Source organism: Prunus persica, chromosome G3, assembly GCF_000346465.2.
Source record: "Prunus persica cultivar Lovell chromosome G3, Prunus_persica_NCBIv2, whole genome shotgun sequence".
Lineage (NCBI taxonomy): Eukaryota > Viridiplantae > Streptophyta > Magnoliopsida > Rosales > Rosaceae > Prunus > Prunus persica.
Window position 1 is genome coordinate 22,307,582 of NC_034011.1, and position 18,429 is coordinate 22,326,010.

Here is an 18,429-nt window from a genome sequence, read left to right on the forward strand (position 1 = left end):
ATATATATATGGTTCAAGTAGCAGATAAGCTATAAGCTCTCAACTCCGTGCATGTTTCGTAGACAGAAACACATCTCACACACAAAAGCCATAGACAGATTTCCATTAACCCAAGGCCTCATATATCTCTTGAACCTAGAAACTCACATACCAACAGATAAAACCCTAGCTCTTCAATCCCATCCACCAATCTTCACAGGACGCGTGTCCAGCACCCAACTGTCCCTTTCCTCTCCCTCCTCCTCCTCCTCCTTCTCCCTGAAGCTCCTTCTTTTCCCCCACATATTTCTAATATTCACAGCCATGAAAACTGAAGTTAGAGGAAGCACCACCTCCATTTCTCTACAAAATCCTACTACTATCTTCAACACCTCTCAGGGCGCTTCGTTAACCGGCGCGCTTAAAGGGTGTCTTGGAAGCCTTGACGGGGCATGTATAGAGAAGCTCTTACTTCACTGTGCAAGTGCCCTAGAGAGCAACGATGTAACCTTGGCCCAACAAGTGATGTGGGTGCTCAATAATGTTGCTTCTTCTGTTGGTGACCCTAACCAAAGGTTGACCTCATGGATCTTGAGGGCACTGATTTCAAGAGCCTCCAAGGTTTGCCCTACACCTATGAATTTCAATGGAAGCACTAGTAGTAGTACAATCCCCACTAGGTTGATGTCGGTGACCGAGCTAGCCGGGTATGTTGATCTAATCCCATGGCATCGTTTTGGATATTGTGCATCAAATAGTGCAATTTTTAAGGCAATTCAAGGGTGCCCAAAAGTCCATATCTTAGATTTTAGCATCACTCATTGTATGCAATGGCCTACTTTAATAGATGCATTGGCCAAAAGGCCTGAGGGGCCTCCTTTGCTTAGAGTCACTGTTCCCAATTGGAGGCCACAAGTTCCTCCTTTGCTCAATGTGTCAAGCGAAGAAGTTGGTCTTCGTTTGGGGAATTTCTCTAGGTTTAGGGATGTCCCTTTTGAATTCAACGTGATTGAAAACTCATCTTCTTTGGAATTGCTATTCAGTACTCAATTAAACCCTTCTTCCCTAGACCTCCAGGATGATGAGGTTTTGGTTGTAAATTGTCAAAATTGGTTGCGCTATCTCTCCGATGAGCAACTTGGCGGTAGCCCGGGCCATCAAGATGGCTCTATGCGCAACACTTTCCTTAACATGATTAGATCCCTTAACCCTAGGATCATAGTTGTGGTGGATGAAGATTCTGATCTTAGTGCACCAAGTCTTAGCTCAAGAATAACCACTTGCTTTAATTACATGTGGATACCCTTTGACTCTTTGGAGACTTTCTTGCCCAAAGACAGCACCCAAAGGATGGATTATGAATCTGATATTGGTCACAAAATTGAAAACATTATTGGGTTTGAAGGGCACCAAAGAATAGAGAGGTTAGAGACAGGCGTTGCAATGTCACAAAGAATAAGGAACGTTGGTTTCTTAAGCGCCCCGTTTTGTGAAGAGACTGTTAAGGAAGTGAAGGGCTTGCTGGATGAACATGCTAGTGGTTGGGGCATGAAGCGTGAAGAAGATATGTTGGTGCTCACATGGAAAGGGCACAACTCAGTTTTTGCCACAGCTTGGGTTGCAAATGGGCCAAATCCAAATGGGTTGTTAATGGAGGATTAATTGGCTTCCAAAAAAAAAAAAAAAAAAAAAAGTTCATGCAAAGTGAAGTTATGAATTTGGACCTACCATATTGGGATAGGGGGGAGTGGTCCAGGTGATCGAGAGGCAATGACAAAAGCTTAAATGGTTGCTTTTTTCTCTTCGTCAAAAAGCTGCAAATGAGCACAAGACAAAAAGGAAAACGGCAGGCATTTTGTGGAAAAATGATTTTTTCACGAGCACTTTGTATTGAAGCTTTAGCTGCTGTGATCCATCACATGAAAGGCAAGAAAGAGGAGAGAGAGTGAGAATGGACATATTGTTGTCTGCTGTTTAGTATGGGACAAAGTCTAGTACTTTAATGTTTTTCCCATCTGTACGTACGTGCCGGCTTTTGTTCCATGATCAGTTCTGTGAAATTTAACTTTTGTTTAGCCCCTTTCTTTAATCATAGGAGTAACTATTCCCTTAATAATTTCTTGTTTTGGTAACAGTTTAAGTGACAATATGTACGAGTGGAAGCTTGAAAGCTACTTCTTTTTCTTATTCAAATTAGTAACTAGGCTTTTGTTCCATAAGATCAACTTATCTGTTCAAGGCATCTTTAAAGACATGGATATATATATTTTCTATGTTTCGGATTGTGTTTTATTCTTGGCCGCTTGAATTTTTGGGTAAATCTAGGAACAGAAACATGCATGCACACATACCAACGAAAGAGTGTATCAAAGTCGAAGCATGAAAAGAGAAACATACAACAAGGCCCACATTGCCTTTAATTTCATGAGTAGTCTTTTTTTTTCTTTTGTTCTTTTGTGAATTCTCATTATTCCAATGTTAAGACTCGAATTTAAGATTTTTTTTTTGAAAAAGCACAATTGTTTCGAACCATTATATTAATTATAATCTTTTTTTTATTGTGGTAATTATTATTTTGTCTCAATTAAATCCTTTAATTTTTTATTAGTTTCTCAGTTAATTGCAGCAACTTCAATGAAGTTTCTAGCATGAACAAACTAAGTTTGGCCATTGGAAAAGAAGAAAATAAAAAATAATCGATTAATTGGTCACGTTTGAATCACTGGGATCTTTAGCACAATTTTAGACTCATTGATTCTCATTTCATAGTAGATGAGTAAACTTTGAATACGAAATAACAACTCTCATAATAAGCACGTTCACCTCTTTTTTCATAATTTGTATTTAAAAGTTCTTCTTTTATAACATCAAGGCACTTCTTACAACTATTGATAGCAAGATCTGCAGTGCATTGAACTTCACGGTATATTACATCTCCGTTTGGTACACCAACTTATAACTCTCCAGAGAAACATATGAACGTGGATTTGTAGGTGCCTGCCATTTTATATAAGTTGGTCAACAATTCATTATTTCTTGCATGGTTCAAAAATGAGAAGAATTAATGAATTTGGAGAACTCCAACATTGGGCTAGTCACCAGATATGGTACTTCATGTGTCATTTTGATATGCCAAATTTGAAATACCAGAAGTTAATATCTTACTTAGAAACTTGTCCAAGTTTATATTATATGTCCCATCGACTGGAAAGGTTTGTTTGTTAAAACACTTATGCCCCACATAAGGAGATCCAAAGGTAGTGTAGAGAAAAACAAAGAAAAATAAAAATAAAAACTCAAAAATATTAACAGTTTTAAACTAAACATGTTCAATAGAATTAAACTTCCATTCAATTTAAACAAACACACACATGTATATTTGACAATCAATACTATCTTAATTCTAAGGTTTACCCATAAAATTCAATTATGGAAACATTTCAATCTCTAAGGTTTACCCATATTTCAAAAATTATGGAAACACATCATAAAGTCTAGGGATTTTCATAAATAGACCCATTCTAACATGACATTTTATACAAAACTCCTTAGAAAACATATTTGGAGAAAAAAGCCCTTAATTAACCACTTGTCATGTTCTAATTGGTTATTAGGGTGTAAAAAAAATTTCACTTGAAATTAACATGTAGTTACCAATGAGATGTTAGTTAGATTGACTCAGGCTTTTGGTGTGCTCCCAAGTGATCGTGAGTTTAAATTCTCATTATACTCTTTTACCACTCATCATTTTAAGTAACACGATGTAGAAGTGAAAGCTTGAAAGCAATAACTCGATCAATAGCTAGTTCTTTTTCTTACTCAAATTATTAACTAGGCTTTTGTTCCACAAGATCAACTTACATGTTAAAGGCGACCAGAGGTGTATACAATATATATTGCGGTGTTTGATTCTTGGTCCACCAAACCTTATGGGTAAATCTAGCAACAGAAACATGCCTGCACTGTGCACATACCAAGGAAATAGTGTATCAAAGTTGAAGTATGAAAAAGTTAAATATATAACAAGGACCACATTGACTTTAATTTCATGAGTTGTCATCTTTTTCTTGATCGTAGTAATTATTGTTTTGTCTCAAATTAAGCCTTTAATTTCTCAGTTAATTGCAGGACTTCAATGAAGTTTCTAGTATGAACAAAAAAAAGTTTGGCCATTGAAAAAAAAAATGAAATTGAAAAAGAAATCCGACCTGCCGGATTCGAACCAGCGACCTAAGGATGGCTGAGAGCACATAACCCACTACAGTCCTCCGCTCTACCAACTGAGCTAAGGTCGGATTGTTGGAAGTGATCTTGTCAGATGGCTATATCTATATGAAACGTAATATTTAATTTCCAAACCTTGGACCTATTTAGCTGGTAGTTACTTTAAGAAAAAGCCCAAGATCGAATACTATGCAATGTGAATAGTTTGGGCTCAATTGAAACCTAAAATAAGTCTGGGCTTAAGCTAATAAGCTTGGGCTGTATTGATCCCACAACGCAAGTGTAAATATTTCTTTTTGGGGTCAGCTACAACATGAGTTTAATTAAGTTGAAACTTGTGATGTGGTGGAAAGAGTATAACACACACACAACAAAGTTGTAATGTTGAAAGACGCAATTTTATGAGATGAACAATGCCCAATCATCTCTCTTAACCTTAAAAATAAAAATAAAAATGATATTAAGAACAAGCATAATTTCAACAATAAAAGGGTAAATACAAGGGATATACAAGAAGAACACACTCTAAATGGAAGTTCTTGCATACAATAAATCAGGAACATTAAATCCAGCAAGATAGTGAGTAATAAATATTACAAAATCAAGCCCAGTTTACTTAGAGTTAACATATAGGGGATCAAGAAGACTCTTTATAGCACCAGTGCGATATAGAGACTATGAGAATGATTGATTTTGCATGAACAAGGAACCAGAAACACCAAAAGTGAAAGGTCTTACAGCTCAACATCCATTTGGCCAAAGAAGACCACAACACCTCTAGCATCCCACATGATCTCACAACATCACATATGAAAGATCCATCAAGATCTAACAACTCTGCCTCCTCAAGATAAAGAATCTTTAAAATCTAGTCCAAAAGGACTAGGGAGAAACAAAACCCAACACAAAATTGGGAAGAAGCAAAACTTAACATAAAATTGGGGAGGAAAATCTCTCTACAACATGAAAGGGGAGAGAGTTGTCCGATTTATTAGCCGAAGGGGTCCCTAGAACCAAAATGGATTGTAGAGAAGAGAGACCAACAAGAAAGGAAAAGAAGAGAAAAGAAGGGTCGAGAGAAAAGGAGAGAGTATTATGTCTCTTAACTTTTTACTCTCAACTTATAAAGCATCTTTATATATAAAAAAATACGAGAAACACTTAGAGTCATCTCAACTCTTACGAAACATAAGTCCTTAAATCTAAATAAAACCAAAGTAGAACTCATTCTATATGAAATAGGTAATGTGTCACATCAACTGTGTGTACCATATTATTGTGTTTTTAAATAATGTGTCACATAAATTAGGTAAAAAAGTAATGGAGATAAAAGTTGTGATGTACTTGTGTTGCATTTTCCCTGTAACATTGTAGAAGGAAATCACAAATGGGTCGTGAGAAGAAATGAGGGAACCATTTGTCTGGCAAAGAGGCGGATCTTTTGGTGGGACCCACGTAACAGAAGTGGGGTCCTCCAAAGCCACATCCTAATAGCAAACGTCCAAATAGTACTCAACCAAAGAAACAAAATAAATAATTGAAAAGAAAATGTGAGATCGTCTAGATGGGCATTTCGGTCAATGTAAACAATCCTTGCCAGAGAGGGAAGAAATAAATAAAGTAGTGGATAGGGGAGGGGAAGGCAATGGGTGCACTGCAGACATACAGAGACTTGCAGCGATGAACGTGGAACAACCAACCAAAGGCAGGGAAAGCCAGCAACAAAGCTTCACTTCCAAGCTTTAAAATGGTCTCCCTCCCAAGAATATCACACATTAATATTATTATTATTCACAAATATACTTTTGGGGTTTTCATAATTAATTTTCTAAGCTTAGATGTATTTTCTCTGGGAATGTCAGAATGTGGCCAGTGGCCTAAATATGTAGTATTAGTAACACACACTTCAACTGCTCCCTCTCTCTCTCTCTCTCTCTGTCTCTGGGGTTCATAGTCAAATATTATATATCATACTTTTCTGTCTTTGCACTCTTTGTTTAATTCCCAGTTCTCACTCTTTAGAGGCTTGTCCTCTATATCTCAGTTGAAAACTACATTGCTTCTGCTTGAACCAATAGTGTCAATTTGCATTAACCGAAGTTCCTAACCTCTTTCCCTTTGTCTTCTTTCCCATTTCAGAATATGGATTTGTGTCCTCTACTTCCTCCTCTCTACTCCCCATTTGGTCTCCGCACCTCTCTGTCTTCGTTGCACCGTTAAAAATTTCTTCTTTTGCTTTTCCGATTGCAGTTCCCAAAAAAGACTCTTGATTTGAAGTGGGTTTTTGTTTATTTTAGGTTTTTTTTAATCATTTGAGTAATGGAGGTTCATTGTGATCTTGAAGTTGATGTCAATGGGGAAGAGTCTTTCATGGTGGACAAGGTAATTCTGTACTTGCAAGTAGTAGCAACCTCATTTCTTTTTCTTCTGTCCAAATGGTGATCTTATCCCACTATTTCTTTCTGTTTAATTTTGTTTACTCTTCTTGTACTGGAAGTGGATCCTCCTCTCTGTATTGTCAGTTCATTAAATCATGACAGGTCTGAGAGACTGAGATCCTTTATTGCTTGCCAATAATTGGTTGTCTCTCTCTCTGTGTCTTATTGTAATAGAGTCTTATGCTTGAATTGTGAGGTTTTACTGATTATCTTTCTACATTTCGTGCATGCTCTGGTAATTTTTCTTTGGTTGCTTTCCATGTCCTCCATCATGAATGATGAATTAGAAAGATTTTCCCTTTTCCGTCCACCAATTTAATTCACACCTAATTTGCATTGATGTGGGTCCTGGACTCATGGCTACCTTAGCTTTTGTTCTTCTGTTCGGTCTATTTAATTCACAAATTGCACGTTGATTTGGCAGGCCTTTTTCTTTTGCTTCATTCTCTCATTTATTGCTGGTATTTATGGGGCTCTCCCATTAATACTGCCCATGAAAGTAACCCTTTTGAGATGGACTAAGGGTTACTTTCATGGGTACTAATTACAATTTTCTGCCCTTCTTTGCTGGGTTGAGCAGCATACATCTTTTTGGAATTGCCCTTACCACAATTTATTGCCTATAACGACCTCTCTTCATTCTTTGGCATGTTCTGGTGTAGATTCCCACTTTTTATTTATCTATTTTTTTTCCCAATTCAATGAGGTCATTCTTTTTGTTGGGTTCCTCCTCTCCATTCTGGAATTTGTTGGGGGGGTTCTGTCTTTACAAAATTTCTTCAGTACCTGCAAGTTAGAAGCCTAAATCTTGCATAACATTGTTTTCATTATTTTAGTAGCTCTCTAAGTGACAATGATTGTCTCTTTTGAGCGAAGGAGTATTAATTTTTTTAAAAGATGAATGTCCCTTCCTCCTTTAACTCTGTGTTTTCATGATCATTTCTGCAGAAAATTATTGCTTCCTACTCTGGCAAATTGAGAAAATTACTTGGCAAATCAAAATCTACCTCAAGAAATCTTAAAGTGGTATTGCATGACTTTCCGGGAGGAGCAGAGAGTTTTGAGCTCATTTCAAGGTTCTGCTACAACCATGGCAGCACCGACATAACTCCTTCCAATATTTCCCTCCTATATTGTGCTGCACAGTTCATGGAAATGAACAATTCTGTCATTGGAACACATAATTTATTGGAAAAAGCAGAGAAGTCATTTGAAGAGATCAGATATTGGACATGGTCTGAGCTTTTAATGGCTTTGAAGCATTGCCAAGATTTACTTCCAGCCGCTAATTCTCTGAGCCTACTCGAGAAATGCATGGATACCCTTGTAGCAAGATTGCCTTCGACAAGCGAAGCGAGTCCTTGTCCTTCCACTTCATCCCCAGATAGCTCTGGTATTCGGTTTTCATGCGACACTCGAAGCTCTGAGAGTTTGAAAACCAGCTCATCTCGGGCAACCTGGTGGTTTGAGGATCTTCTAGCTTTAGGTCCAAATTTGGTTGAAATGCTGGTCAAGTCCATGATTTCTCGAAAGCTTGATCATGTTATCATTAGTAGGTTCCTCTTTTATTACCAGAAATCGAAGTTTTACACTGTCAAATCTGATGCCAAGTGCACCTTTGTGGAAACAGTCATTGATATGCTGTATATTCTTGATCAGAGCTGTGTTTCTTGCAAGAGTTTATTTGGGATTCTTCGAGTTGCTCTGAATTTGAACATAAACAAAAGTAGCAGGAATAAGTTGGAGAGCATGATTGGTTCACAGCTTGATCAAGCAATATTAGACAATTTGCTTGTTCCATCCCCACGGGGGATCAATTACTTGTATGATGTCAATCTTGTTCTAAGGTTATTGAAATCATTTCTGAGTGGAGGAATCTGTCAAGCATCGCCCATGCGATTGAGGAGAGTTGCTGCCTTGGTGGATTTGTATATGGCAGAAGTAGCCCCAGATCCTTGTTTGAAGCCTTCGAAGTTTGTGGCTTTAGCCATGGTCATGCCGGATTCTGCCAGAGACTCCTATGATGAACTTTACCATGCCATGGACATGTATATAGAGGTATCACATTTATGTCAAAGAATTTTTTTAAGCTATCTATTGCATGTATTTTTGCCATGTACATGAGAGAGCATATTGTGGATTTGATCTGCACTCTACTCTGTTTCATAACCTTTATTCTTGTTAAGTTTTGATCTAGTAGCTTATGATCCGTGCATTCAAATAGGACATTATTAAAAGATCTTAAAACATTGAGTCTCTTTTGATTTTGAAGATTATTTGTATGAGGTTGTTTATGCATTGAATTTGCTTGGTCATAGGTGCATGCAGGATTGTCAGAAGAGGAAAAGATGAAAATTTGTTGTGTGTTGAACTATGAGAAGCTCTCATCAGAGACTTGCATACACCTTTCTCAGAATAAAAAGTTTCCATCAAAAGCAGCAGTCCAAGCTCTCGTCTCTCAGCAATTGAAGCTTAAAAGCTTACTCCATGCAACCAACAATTCTAAGTCCTACGCTGACTCCCCTTGTAGTGCCGGCGAGGTTGGAAATTGGGGAAGGAAATTCGACGCCAATGAACAACTTGTGCTTTATGCCGGGAAACTCAATCTCGCAGCTGACAATGAGAAACTTAGAGCACATTTGCAAGGCATGCAGTGCCGGGTAATGGAATTGGAGAAACTGTGCAAGAAAATGCAAACTCAAATGGCAAAGTTTACAAAATCAAGAGCATCAAGCCACAGTCATACAAGATCTGTGCCCAAACTCTGTTCATGATAGAAGTTGAGCATTTTATTCCATTAGTTTTCAAGTATTATCTCATCTCTGTATAGCGCAAGGAAAGGGGTTTTTGTGTTTGCAACAGATTTTTCTTTCTTTGCTGGATAACTAAAGGTGAAAAGCAAGTTGTTTCACTTGCAAAGATTGAGGAAATCTTTGGTTGTACAGTTACAGAAAGAGAATTTCTGTTGAGTAACTTTTTCTTTTAATGAAATGTCCCTGTTCATTTCATGTAGTGCTCTTTGTACAAGATAGGATTTCAAGGTTAAGTCATTTTCCCCAGTCACTCTCACATTTGGGGCCATTCTGGAATGCAAGCTGGCAAGCATATTTTCTGCATGAATAGGGAAATATGAGGGTGAATGAAAGCTGAACATATTTGCTTTTCTGTTTCTTCAATCATCCATCATCATCACCATGGTAATTTATCTACAAATAGATTCTAGAAGATTAAAATACTACTGTCATATATCAATGGTTTCAATTACCAGTCAACTAATGAAACAAAGAACAATAGTTACTTGCTGTTAAGATATAAAAAGTCCAGTGTAGTTGTTGTTGACTTGCCACAAAAAAAAACAGTAAAAGTATAGAATTGAATAAAATGGTCCACTTATTGACATGAACAACACTCTGTTCTCCTTAGATTCCTGAACAGTCTTGGCTGTATAAAATAGTTTTCTTTTTAGGTAGTGGATTGTGTGTTCACCTAACTCATTGCGAAGTTGCCAACATTTCATGGGATTACAAGTTTAAAAACACTGAAAGTAAAACAATAAGTAAAACAATAACTTAGACTAAGTCCTCCTCCATTTACATAACGTAATTTGAAGGATCACTATTTACATGGACCAGAATTGTGTGTGGACGACTCAAATGCTATAGGTTGGTTTTCCGGGTCAAACCTAAATCTTGGTGAAACCAAGATGATATCATATGAATGAAGAGACAGAATCCCACGAAAGCCTTTTCCTTAGACGCCACTTTTCTTGTACTAATTCCTAGGTCTTACTTTATTCTTAATTATGAACAACCACAGATTATAATATAACCTAAGCAAACAGAACATACCACATTCATCAAGCATGAGCATTTCGATGAGGAAATGACTTTTTCAATGTTGTTACTTGTTAATCTGTTACTGGTATTTATAGTTTCCTAGTTTGAATATTTGAATGGCAAATGGCATTGCCACGTACATAAGAGTCTAGAGAGAGACCTTTCTTTCATGGAAGCAACATGTTTCTTGGCTTTGCCTTGTCCCTCTTCATTCCCTCTTTCTTTAATATAATAAACCCTAAACCAATTCAAACGAATCTCTCAAGAAAATAAGAAACCAAAGGAATCCTAAACAAAACTCCTCTTTTTTCTTTTTGCTTCCTTGAACGAGAAGTAGGTAGGGGTGGGCACTCAAACCGGCGAACCGGAAATCCGAGCCGAACCGTACCGAACCAAACCGGAAAAAAACCGAGTTGACCAAAAAGTCAAAAATCGGTCAAAAACCTAATATTTATCCAAGTTCAATGTCAAAATATCTCTCTTTTCTCACTTTAATATTTATTTTTTATATGAAATTTAATAATTTGTTAATTTTCAAGTAAAATAATAATATTTTAGTTGAGAATTTTATTTAAAAAAATTAAATTTTTTTTTAATAATCCGGTTCAAAACCGAACCGGAACCGGACCGAAACCGGTTCAAACCGAACCGGACAGTTTTTGAAATTTTTTTTATTAAAACCGAACCGAACCAAACCGAATGAATAGTACCGAATCGGTTCTAATTTGAGGCAAAAATCGGTCCAAACCGAACCGTGCCCACCCCTAGAAGTAGCACGAACTTCGTAAGACATCACCAATTGAATAGAAATTAGCCACACAAGTTAAAAATGAGAAGAGAGAAAGATGGAGAGTAGTTGTTATTTAACTAGGTAAAAAAATGAAAAGATAGAGTACTTGGGTTGGGTTAAACCGTCCAAGTGATAAAGTACATAGTGGAAAAATGAGTTATAATTGTGATCCATGTTGCACGAGCATTTCAATTTGCTAGAGTGTCGGACACTCGTACACGTTGACACACCTCGAATACGCGTTGGATACAATCAACAGACTTGAGACACTGTTGTCGTATGAATTTCACTTTTAAAAAAAAAAAATCTTATCAAATGTGGGCCAAATGCCCAAAAATAAGGACATATCAATCGGGCCTTACAACTGCTAGGACTTTTTGTAAAGTTGGTGGATCATCGAAACGCCATAAGCCCCAATCAAGATGCAAGTTGGTCAGCCATCATATATTCGTAAAATATGAATAAAGTGTTGGCGTGATTTGTGAATATTGACTTACTTTCCTTACACACCAAAAATTCCTATTATAATTGTAATTGATTTATTTTAATTCCTGATTTCCTACTGTAAATAGATTTAGGAATTTATTATTTACTTGCCCATTCAAGTTTCATTGTATTATAAATATGACCTCCTAAAAGGAGAATAATACACAGAAAATTCCCACAAACAAATATTCTCTTATAGTTTTCATATTTTAGCATGGTATCATAGCGGCGATCTTGAAATTGCTGACTCTAGTTTCAAACCCCTGCCGCCGCTATGGGGGTTGATGATTTTTTCAACCCTCATGGAGGTAGCACCACCGACTCCTTCTCTCATTCTCAATCAACCATCGTTGAGTTGAGTGCCCAGATGGCTCCGCCCCTACAGATGCAGACTTTGACCCTGAACTCGATCCAGAATCAAGATCCTCTTTTGACGACCCCGACTATGACGACAACGACCCCGACCTCGACTCCGAAGACGACCCCGACCCCTACTCCGATGATGACCCCAACCCCGAATTTGTCTCTGATTCAGACCCCGATCTCGATTTCGACTCCGACTCCGGCCCCGACTCAGGCTCAGATTTCGATCCAAATTCCTACTCAACATGTATCCTATGCATCTTCCGCTGCACAGATTATGACTTTTAGACTAACGACCCAGACACATGGACCAAATTGCGCATATTATGGTGATCCGAGACACACTTGTGAGACTTGTTTTAAATCGCATGGCTACCCCGATTGGTGGGCTACTCTTACAGATCGAGGACAATGCAATATGACCAGTAATGGTACTGGTTATGGATTCCATACTTCCGATAAGATTGATTCCAAGAGCTGGATAATTGATTCTGGTGCAACTGATCATATGACGTTTGACCCTGATGATTTTCTGAATACTACACAACCTCGACGAACCTGTATTGCAAATGCCAATGGTGTTACTTATCCTGTGACAGAGACTGGCACTGTTGCACTCTCATCCTCTCTCACCCTGTCTAATACTTTACTTGTTTCATCTTTATCCACTAAATTGTTGTCAGTTAGTCAGCTTACTGAACAATTGAATTGTTGTGTACTCATTTACCCGAGTTTTTGTTTGCTTCAGGATATTCACACTAAGGAGATTCTTGGTCGTGGTACTAAGAGAGGGGGGCTATATTATGTCGATGACTTCAGTCCCGGCGTGGCTAACAGTGTGACACATCCTTTTAATAGCAAACAAAAGCAAATCTGGTTGTGGCATCGTCGATTGGGATATCCGTCTTTTAGTTATATGAAGCATCTTATACCAGATTTATTCTCAGGTTTCAAAGACTCCGACTTTACATGTGATACTTGTATTTTGGCCAAGAGTCACCGTGTGCCCTACCCGTTGAGTACGAACAAGTGTACTACTCCATTTACGTTAATTCACTCTGATGTCTGGGGACCTTCGCCTATCACTGCTCCTTCTGGTGTTCGATGCTTTGTCACATTCATCTATGATTGTACACGGATGACATGGCTTTATTTGCTGAAGAATAAAAACGAAGTGTTTTCCCGTTTTCAGTCATTCCACAAACAGATGAAAACTCAGTTTAATGCTCAAATCCAGATTCTTCGCTCAGACAATGGTGGAGAATTTGTCAATCATGACTTTCAGACTTACTTCCAACAACATAGAATTATCCATGAGACGATTTGTCCTCAGACACCACAACAAAATGATGTTGCTGAACGAAAGAATCGACATCTTCTTGAAACCACCCGAGCACTTTTGATTGGCGCTCATGTTCCTTGCCGTCACTGGGATGATGTTATTGTCACTGCAGTTTACCTGATCAACCGCATGTCTTCTGGTGTATTGACATTTAAAACTCCCTTACAGGTGCTTGCGCAACACAGATCTCTGCCCTCTGTTTTGGTACTCACACCCCGAATCTTTGGATGTGTGGCTTTCGTTCATCTCCACAAAAATCAACGTAGCAAACTTGATCCCTGTGCGCTTCGTTATGTTTTTATGGGTTATGCCACTCATCAGAAAGGTTACCGTTGTTATCACCCTCATACCCAACGAACCTATGTCACTTTGGATGTGACCTTTCTAGAATCTGAGCTGTTCTTTCATGACCCATCATCCAATTCTGCGCTTTAGGGGGAGATACGAAGTGAAGAGCAGAATTGGAGCAACTTGGAAAACAAAGAAATTCTCCTATGTACAGAAATGATTGATCATCCCGAGTCTGGAGCACGAGATTACTCTCTGTTGAAAAGCGACCAATCGCCCATTCATAGCGATCAATTGCCTGACCCACCTGATCCATGCGAAGATATTTCTGATCCAAGTCTCACACCTGCAGACAATACAGAACAACAAGATGAAGACCCCCCTTCTAACTCAACAGTACCAACAGACCAATCTCCTGAGAGTATCCTTGAGGTAACTACTCCTACTAGACTTGTGCATTTAGATGATAAAACTATTGGATATCAATTACCTTTCAGGTAAAATCGTGGGAAGCCACCAAATCGTTATTCACCTGATATTAGCAAGACATCCAAGTATCCAATTGCAAATCATGTATCCACTGAGAAGCTGTCTGAACCACTCAAGGCTTTTGTGCATCAGTTGTCTGCTATCCATATTCCAACCGAGGTTTCTGAAGCATTGAAAAATTCTAAGTGGGTCCAAGCTATAAAAGAGGAGATGAAAGCTCTTGAGAAAAATCAGACTTGGACATTGGAGACTATACCACGAGGAAAAAAGACTATCGGATGTAGATGGGTGTTTACTATAAAACACAATGCAGATGGATCTATCGAGCGATATAAGGCAAGACTTGTGGCAAAAGGGTACACACTGACCTATGGTATAGACTATGAAGAAACTTTTGCACCAGTTGCAAAGTTAAACACTGTCAGAGTCTTATTGTCCCTTGCAGTTAATTTGGATTGGCCACTACACTAGTTTGATGTAAAAAAATGCTTTTCTACATGGCGAACTCACGGAGGAGGTGTACATGGACATTCCTCCTGGATATAATACTACTCAGACTGGAACAGTTTACAGGTTACGAAAAGCATTGTATGGATTGAAACAGTCACCACGTGCATGGTTTGGACGGTTCACCATGGCAATGAAGAACAATGGTTTCAAACAGTGCAACTCAGATCATACTCTGTTCTTGAAATATCGAAAAGGGAAGGTAACATCATTAATAATCTATGTTGATGATATGATTATTACTGGGAATGATAAACAGGAAATATCACAGCTACAAGACTATCTGGCTACGGAGTTTGAGATGAAGAATCTAGGTGGACTCAAGTATTTCTTGGGAATTGAGGTGGCTCGATCGCAGCAAGGCATATTTCTCTCTCAAGGAAAATATGTCTTGGACTTGTTGACAGACACATGAATGCTAGATTGTAAACCTGCGAACACTCCTATTGTTCAGAATCATCATCTTGGAGAATATCTGGATCAAGTTCCAACTAACAAAGAAAGATACCAAAGGTTAGTGGGAAGATTGATCTATTTGTCACATACTCGACCAGACATTGCTTATGCGGTGAGCGTTGTCAGTCAATTTATGCACTCTCCAAGTGAAGACCACATGAATGCAGTTCTTCGGATACTTAGATATTTGAAGTCTGCACCTGGAAAATGACTTATGTTCTCAAAGCATGGTCATCTAAATATTGATGGTTATTCAGATGTAGATTGGGCAGGTAATGTAACAGATAGAAAATCCACATCGGGTTACTTCACATTCGTGGGAGGTAATTTGGTGACATGGAGGAGCAAGAAACAGAATGTAGTAGCTTTATCCAGTGCAGAAGCCGAGTTCAGAGGCATGACTAAAGGGATTTGTGAACTTCTTTGGTTAAGAAAGTTGCTTATTGAACTCGGGTATAAACCTACATCCACAATGAATCTCTTTTGTGACAACAAGGCTGCTATAGCCATTGCACAGAATCCGGTTCAGCATGATCGTACTAAACATGTTGAGGTGGATCGACACTTCATCAAACAGAAGCTTGAGGCTAAAGTGTTTCAGTTTTCTTTTGTGAAATCCGAGGATCAATTGGCAGATATTTTGACAAAGGCGATTTCCAGTAAAGCATTCCACAATTCACTGGATCAGTTGGGCATTGGCGACATCTATGCACCAACGTGAGGGGGAGTGTTGGCGTGACTTGTGGATATTGACTTACTTTCCTTACACACCAAAAATTCCTATTATAATTGTAATTGATTTACTTTAATTCCTGATTTCCTACTGTAAATAGATTTAGGAATTTATTATTTACTTGCCCATTCAGGTTTCGTTGTATTATAAATATGACCTCCTATAAGGAGAAGAATACACAGAAAATTCCCACAAACAAATATTCTCTTATAGTTTTCATATTTTAGCATAAAGTAGTAAACCTCTTCCTTTTTTAATTTGATATGAAAAAGAAAACTACCTATATATAAACCTGAATCAAGTAGGAAACCTCCTCCTTTTTAATTTGATGATATGAAAAAGAAAACTTTACCACTACTTACCAGGCTGCCTTAGCTGGAGACGAAAGACCTCTTAATCCAGTAGCAAAAACAAAAAAACAAAAGACAAAAAACACATAATCCAATATTTCAAATGGGACGTTATTGGAAATAAACAATCACGCAGAAACAATTATTTGAGTCCTTTTTTAAAAAAAGTTTATTTATTTATTTAGATCTGGTATTTTTTTTATAAAAAAAGTGATCTCTGGATCTTGGAAAGTTCCAGCTAGAAAAAATACCCTCAAAAAACTTCCAGCAAAAAAACCCTCAAAATGAACCAGAAATCATATCGCGATATATTGACCATTTGATTCAAAATATTGAACGAAAATATCGCAGCCGAAATATCCTCGAAAATATCGACGAAATTATCGATATATTGACGATAAATGGAAGGTTGTGTGCGAAAATATCGTCTGTCCAAAAAAACGATATTTTCGCCGAAATATCGATGAAAATATCGGCATTTAATACTATGGTTATATTTGCTTGTAATGTGACTTTGTTTGATTTATAAAATTTTATTTACATTTTTGTTTCAAGAGAAAAAAAAGCTTATAATATATCTCCTTTATATAAAATAAAAAAATTATTTAGCCTACCCTTACAAAAATTTATGGATCCGCCATTGTGTGCATTGGGCAATCTGAGCAAGGGTTGCTACTGCTTTTAAAAATTGCTATGTAAATGGAGAAGATTACTCAGCTATTATCAATCAAATTACTTATATAAATTTGCAAGCAGATTCCTCAGAAATATTATGAGTGCTACCACACATCATGCATGAGACTGAGTTAGATTAAAATACGTACTGCCCAAGTACCCAAATCGTTGCATAGTCGAAAACTGGAGATTGTGCTGGTTCTCTAAGCATTCAAGTGTCGGACTTGTAATCTTTGGATTCAGTAAAAAATAGGTGTGAACTAAGAAGACTACCCGAGACTCATTGATATCCATGCATTATCAATATATATGTTCTTCAAATGTGTGTGCCTAGTTTGTCGTTGCACCACTTTGCACAAATCAGCCCACTGAGTAGATATATGCAACTCAAAATTGCCAATAAGTTGCAATTGATTCTCGCTAAATTATTGGAAACTCGTGAGGAGGTTGTCGATGAAATAGTTAAGAGCATTTACTCGTTCACGTTCTAAGTTTGATTCTTCTTTCCTCTAATATCCCTCATAGTCTTGTACTCGAAGTTCGATTCCCCCATTTCCAAATATCGCTTGTATAAAATAATAATAATAATAACAATAAAACTAATTGAATACATATAATACTTGTGTGTTGTGTGTGTGTGGGTTTGATTTGGGGGGTACATAAACATAACAATGATTTTCTAACCTTTCAACAAACAGATGTAAAAAGCTCAAGTTGATCCAAAGTACCATAAACATCACTGGGTTTTGTCAACCCTTTCCTGAGATCACTGACTGTCTTGAGGTTCAAAGACCATTTCGGCAGACCAGAAAAAAGCACTCCATCAGTCTCTGCCTCTAGTGAAGCTCAACTTTTTTTGCTAAGCCCATATGCACTCTCCACCGCCTAAATAGCTTCACTATTAATGAAGCAAATTAAGTATATACACACGTAAGGTTCATCAATGCAGAGAATATAATTTGGTACTGAATGAGTAACCAGCTATATAACTTATAAGTGGTGGGTATAGATTAAAAATACATGCCACTTTTAAATTCTTGGAAAATATGCCATCTTATTTCTGGGTTGTAAATTAATTGTCAAAATCATTCATTTTTAGCTTATTTTTCAAGGAATATGCAAAAAGTAAATAAAAATATTTTGACACCAAAAAAAGAACCTAAATTTGAGAAACATCAAAGCAATAATATTTTATTTTATTTGTTTGGTTGAGGCATTTGTCTTCCTTTCTTTTTATTCTTTCATTTTTTGGTCCCTAATTTTTTTTTATTAAATAAATTGAGGATGCAAACTTTTTTTAAAGCTAACGTCCTCCTACTGTCAAAATCCTCCACATTACACTTTTTAACAGGAAACTGGATGAAATGATCCTGACGATGGGGCCATTAACTGAAAAAATGTTTGCATTCTTAACTTTTTATAAAAATACAGTGTAAATTGAAAGTACCGTACAAATTTAGAGGTCAAATTACC

The 18,429-nt window shown here is 37.4% G+C and overlaps 2 protein-coding genes and 1 non-coding gene across 5 annotated transcripts; 2 read left to right on the forward strand and 1 right to left on the reverse strand.

The window, feature by feature from the left end:
- LOC18783777 (scarecrow-like protein 32) lies at positions 1 to 2,153 on the forward strand. Its single transcript, XM_007216145.2, has one exon. The coding sequence runs from the start codon at positions 52 to 54 to the stop codon at positions 1,639 to 1,641; it is 1,590 nt and encodes a 529-aa protein (XP_007216207.2). The 5' UTR covers positions 1 to 51; the 3' UTR covers positions 1,642 to 2,153.
- TRNAY-GUA lies at positions 4,182 to 4,274 on the reverse strand. Its single transcript has 2 exons — positions 4,238 to 4,274; positions 4,182 to 4,217 (listed from the first exon to the last, which is right to left on the reverse strand). It is a non-coding gene; the product is annotated as a tRNA-Tyr (tRNA).
- On the forward strand, positions 5,865 to 9,649 carry LOC18782854 (BTB/POZ domain-containing protein At3g22104). Of its 3 annotated transcripts, XM_020560223.1 has the most exons (4): positions 5,865 to 5,953; positions 6,501 to 6,585; positions 7,590 to 8,699; positions 8,960 to 9,649. In XM_020560223.1, exons 2-4 carry the CDS (start codon positions 6,523 to 6,525, stop codon positions 9,413 to 9,415), a joined length of 1,629 nt encoding a protein of 542 aa, XP_020415812.1. In that variant the 5' UTR covers positions 5,865 to 5,953; positions 6,501 to 6,522; the 3' UTR covers positions 9,416 to 9,649. The 3 variants fall into 3 exon arrangements, with proteins under 3 accessions (XP_020415812.1, XP_007215642.1, XP_020415813.1); XM_007215580.2 differs by having other exon boundaries at positions 5,865 to 6,585; XM_020560224.1 differs by lacking the exons at positions 5,865 to 5,953; positions 6,501 to 6,585 and adding an exon at positions 7,361 to 7,433.

Excerpts from the sequence above, each read along its gene's own strand:
- LOC18782854 (XM_007215580.2), top strand. The coding sequence starts at position 6,523 with ATGGAGGTTCATTGTGATCTTGAAGTTGATGTCAATGGGGAAGAGTCT. Across the intron at positions 6,586-7,589 it reads AGTCTTTCATGGTGGACAAG|AAAATTATTGCTTCCTACTC; the intron begins GTAATTCTGTAC and ends TCATTTCTGCAG. Across the intron at positions 8,700-8,959 it reads CCATGGACATGTATATAGAG|GTGCATGCAGGATTGTCAGA; the intron begins GTATCACATTTA and ends GCTTGGTCATAG.
- LOC18783777 (XM_007216145.2), top strand. The coding sequence starts at position 52 with ATGTTTCGTAGACAGAAACACATCTCACACACAAAAGCCATAGACAGA.